This window comes from Gigantopelta aegis, chromosome 9 (assembly GCF_016097555.1).
Source record: "Gigantopelta aegis isolate Gae_Host chromosome 9, Gae_host_genome, whole genome shotgun sequence".
Taxonomy (NCBI): Eukaryota; Metazoa; Mollusca; class Gastropoda; order Neomphalida; family Peltospiridae; genus Gigantopelta; species Gigantopelta aegis.
This window is the reverse complement of record NC_054707.1, coordinates 30,768,457-30,773,456: the sequence shown is the minus strand read 5'-3', so window position 1 is coordinate 30,773,456 and position 5,000 is coordinate 30,768,457. Positions and strand designations below refer to the sequence as shown.

The window sequence follows — 5,000 nt, the reverse complement described above, 5'->3', positions numbered from 1 at the left end:
GAAGTCTGGTTTGAACACGACCACCTTGGTATTGTGGTTAACATTAGCCTTGTCAAACAGGTAACTGACTTGCCCCGTCCAGTCTATCTGTAACGAAGATAACGTTAGCCTTGTCAAACAGGTAATTGACTTGCCCCGTCCAGTCTATCTGTAACGAAGATAACGTTAGCCTTGACAAACAGGTAATTGACTTGCCCCGTCCAGTCTATCTGTAACGAAGATAACGTTAGCCTTGTCAAACAGGTAATTGACTTGCATCGTCCAGTCTATCTGTAACGAAGATAACGGTAGCGTTGTCAAACAAGTAATTGACTTGCATCGTCCAGTCTATCTGTAACGAAGATAACGTTAGCCTTGTCAAACAGGTAACTGACTTGCATCGTCCAGTCTATCTGTAACGAAGATAACGTTAGCGTTGTCAAACAGGTAACTGACTTGCATCGTCCAGTCTAGTCTATCTGTAACGAAGATAACGTTAGCGTTGTCAAACAGGTAACTGACTTGCATCGTCCAGTCTATCTGTAACGAAGATAACGTTAGCGTTGTCAAACAGGTAACTGACTTGCATCGTCCAGTCTATCTGTAACGAACATGTGACAATTCCAGTATAGAACTGGTCTCAGTTTGTCAATTCATGGGCATCGGAAGCGCGTGGAGGAAATAAAGCCCTCTGTCCCCAAACATTAGCGTACGGGACAGGGGGCGGAGGTTTAAGGAAGGACTTAAGTGAATTAATATATCACTGGTCCCTCCAGTAACAGGGGGCGGAGGTTTAAGGAAGGACTTAAGTGAATTAATATATCACTGGTCCCTCCAGTAACAGGGGGGCGGGTGTTTAAGGAAGGACTTAAGTGAATTAATATATCACTGGTCCCTCCAGTAACAGGGGGCGGGGGTTAAGGAAGGACTTAAGTAAATTGAATATATCACTGGTCCCTCCAGTAACAGGGGGCGGGGGCTTAAGGAAGGACTTAAGTGAATTAATATATCACTGGTCCCTCCAGTAACAGGGGGCGGAGGTTTAAGGAAGGACTTAAATGAATTAATATATCACTGGTCCCTCCAGTAACAGGGGGCGGGGGCTTAAGGAAGGACTTAAGTGAATTAATATATCACTGGTCCCTCCGGTAACAGGGGGCGGAGGTTTAAGGAAGGACTTAAATGAATTAATATATCACTGGTCCCTCCGGTAACAGGGGGCGGGGGTTAAGGAAGGACTTAAGTGAATTAATATATCACTGGTCCCTCCAGTAACAGGGAGCGGGGGCTTAAGGAAGGACTTAAGTGAATTAATATATCACTGGTCCCTCAAGTAACAGGGGGCGGGGGCTTAAGGAAGGACTTAAGTGAATTAATATATCACTGGTCCCTCCAGTAACAGGGGGCGGGGGCTTAAGGGAGGACTTAAGTGAATTAATATATCACTGGTCCCTCCAGTAACAGGGGGCGGAGGTTTAAGGAAGGACTTAAGTGAATTAATATATCACTGGTCCCTCCAGTAACAGGGGGCGGAGGTTTAAGGAAGGACTTAAGTGAATTAATATATCACTGGTCCCTCCAGTAACAGGGGGGCGGGGGTTTAAGGAAGGACTTAAGTGAATTAATATATCACTGGTCCCTCCAGTAACAGGGGGCGGGGGTTAAGGAAGGACTTAAGTGAATGAATATATCACTGGTCCCTCCAGTAACAGGGGGCGGGGGCTTAAGGAAGGACTTAAGTGAATTAATATATCACTGGTCCCTCCAGTAACAGGGGGCGGGGGCTTAAGGAAGGACTTAAGTGAATTAATATATCACTGGGGCTTAAGGAAGGACTTAAGTGAATTAATATATCACTGGTCCCTCAAGTAACAGGGGGCGGGGGCTTAAGGAAGGACTTAAGTGAATTAATATATCACTGGTCCCTCAAGTAACAGGGGGCGGGGGCTTAAGGAAGGACTTAAGTGAATTAATATATCACTGGTCCCTCCAGTAACAGGGGGCGGGGGCTTAAGGAAGGACTTAAGTGAATTAATATATCACTGGTCCCTCCAGTAACAGGGGGCGGAGGTTTTAAGGAAGGACTTAAGTGAATGAATATAACACTGGTCCCTCCAGTAACAGGGGGCGGAGGTTTAAGGAAGGACTTAAGTGAATGAATATATCACTGCTCCCTCCAGTAACAGGGGGCGGGGGCTTAAGGAAGGACTTAAGTGAATTAATATATCACTGGTCCCTCCAGTAACAGGGGGCGGGGGCTTAAGGAAGGACTTAAGTGAATTAATATATCACTGGTCCCTCAAGTAACAGGGGGCGGGGGCTTAAGGAAGGACTTAAGTGAATTAATATATCATTGGTCCCTCCAGTAACAGGGGGCGGGGGCTTAAGGAAGGACTTAAGTGAATTAATATATCACTGGTCCCTCCAGTAACAGGGGGCGGAGGTTTTAAGGAAGGACTTAAGTGAATGAATATAACACTGGTCCCTCCAGTAACAGGGGGCGGAGGTTTAAGGAAGGACTTAAGTGAATGAATATATCACTTCTCCCTCCAGTAACAGGGGGCGGGGGCTTAAGGAAGGACTTAAGTGAATTAATATATCACTGGTCCCTCCAGTAACTGGCATCTTCAAACTCTCGTGCATTGAAAACGTGTTTAGCTCACAAACAACATACACATAATTTATAGAATGACTAATGCGTGAAATATGAAGCACTGGTTCATTTTATTTTGGTTTGGACATCATCACACCTAGCTCGAGTGTCCTCTAGTTCTATTGTTTTTATGTGTGAGTACAGGGCTAGAGAGTACATCACACCTAGCTCGAGTGTCCTCTAGTTCTATTGTTTTTATGTGTGAGTACAGGGCTAGAGAGTACATCACACCTAGCTCGAGTGTCCTCTAGTTCTATTGTTTTATGTGTGAGTACAGGGCTAGAGAGTACATCACACCTAGCTCGAGTGTCCTCTAGTTCTATTGTTTTTATGTGTGAGTACAGGGCTAGACAGCACATCACACCTAGCTCGAGTGTCCTCTAGTTCTATTGTTTTTATGTGTGAGTACAGGGCTAGACAGCACATCACACCCAGCTCGAGTGTCCTCTAGTTCTATTGTTTTTATGTGTGAGTACAGGGCTAGAGAGTACTTCACACCTAGCTCTAGTGTCCTCTAGTTCTAATATTCCCACGTGTGAGTACAGGGCTAGAGAGCACATCACACCTAGCTCAAGTGTAGTCTAAAGTACACACGTGTTCTTAAATCTGACTCCAGCTACCATCAAATACGTGAACCCATCTCATCGTCTGAACAAGAATGAGGACATATTATTTGTTACAAGGAAGGAAGGAAATGTTTTATTTAACGACGCACTCAACACATTTTATTTACGATTATATGGCATCGGACATATGGTTAAGGACCACACAGAAAATGAGAGAGGAAACCTGCTGTCGCCACTTCATGGGCTACTCTTTTCGATTAGCAGCAAGGGATATTTTATATGCACCATCCTATAAACAGAATAGCACATACAACAGCTTTTGTATGTACCAGTCGTGGTGCACTGGATGGAGCGCGAAATAGCTTAATGGGCCCACTGACGGGGATCGATCCCAAACCCACCGCGCATCAAGCGAGCGCTTTACCACTGGGCTACATCTCGTCTCTATTTGTTAAAATCACAATTAAAGTTGCTTTCATTGCTGTGCTCATTCACTACTGGTACTTGAAACAAACGCAGATGATCATAGACTCGTTGCTTGTACTATACTAGATTTAGTAAACAATATGCAAGCTGTTAATTAAATTTAAAGGACATGAGTATTTTGCTATTGTTTCTGTATTACTGGGACGATGATAAAACGAACGATAAAATGCCCATAAGATCATCAGATGAACAAAGCAAAAAATGGTGGGCTTTTTCACAATTCATTAAATATGTGTGAAGCGGGTTTCCTCTGATGACTTCGAGTCAGAATTACCAAATGTTTGACATCTAATAGCCGATGATTAATAAATCAATGTGTTCTAGTGGTGTCGTTAAACAAAACAAACTAACTTTAACCTTATGGAAATCTTTCTAGAATAAAGGCATAACTACTTGATGCACTTAAGGTGATCTTAGCGCCAACATCGCTTCGTGGAACGGGGCCTTAGTTTGTTTTCAAGGGCAAGGGCTATGTTTTTGATTACTAAAAATAGAATTGCCTCATAACTTTTTACTTGTCCCTCGGATAAACTTTGCTTGTCCGAGCCGATTTGCATTTGTACAAAAGGACAAGTGCATATTTCGAAAACTAGAAACACAATTTTCCATGTATTTTCCCACAAGAAATGATCTTTTTCAGAAATACTCCACATCACATAACACTGCTAAATGATAAATACTTGAAAGTATTTTCAACTATTCCACCTTTTACCAAATGAATAAGATAATAATAGCCATCTTTGTATGGCCATAGGCGTACGGGCTCTCTTTATTGTACCGGCCTCGGTGGCGTCGTGGCAGGCCATCGGTCTACAGGCTGGTAGATACTGGGTTCGGATCCCAGTCGAGGCATGGGATTTTTAATCCAGATACCGACTCCAAACCCTGAGTGAGTGCTCCGCAAGGCTCAATGGGTAGGTGTAAACCACTTGCACCGACCAGTGATCCATAACTGGTCCAACAAAGGCCATGGTTTGTGCTATCCTGCCTGTGGGAAGCGCAAATAAAAGATCCCTTGCTGCCAATCGGAAGAGTAGCCCATGTAGTGGCGACAGCGGGTTTCCTCTCAAAATCTGTGTGGTCCTTAACCATATGTCTGACGCCATATAACCGTAAATAAAATGTGTTGAGTGCGTCGTTAAATAAAATATTTCCTTCTTTCTTTCTCTTTATTGTAGGGGGCAGGCTGGCTTTTGCCCGAATTAAACGAACATGCTCGAATCTGAATAACAGCAATTTTGTTCATATCAGCATTACTACTAAAACAACCCGGCCTCTGTGGCATCGTGGTTAAGCCATCGGCCATAAGGCTGGTA

General features: G+C 43.8%; 1 protein-coding gene across 1 annotated transcript in view; it reads right to left on the bottom strand.

Moving 5' to 3' along the window:
* Window positions 1-5,000, bottom strand: part of LOC121381888 (endothelin-converting enzyme homolog) — a 36,513-nt gene that overhangs the window by 20,877 nt on the left and 10,636 nt on the right. Inside the window, exon 5 of the mRNA XM_041511284.1 lies at window positions 1-87. This exon is cut by the window's left edge and continues 53 nt beyond it. Within this exon, the coding sequence (XP_041367218.1) occupies window positions 1-87 (87 nt within the window). The remainder of the gene's footprint in view (window positions 88-5,000) is intronic.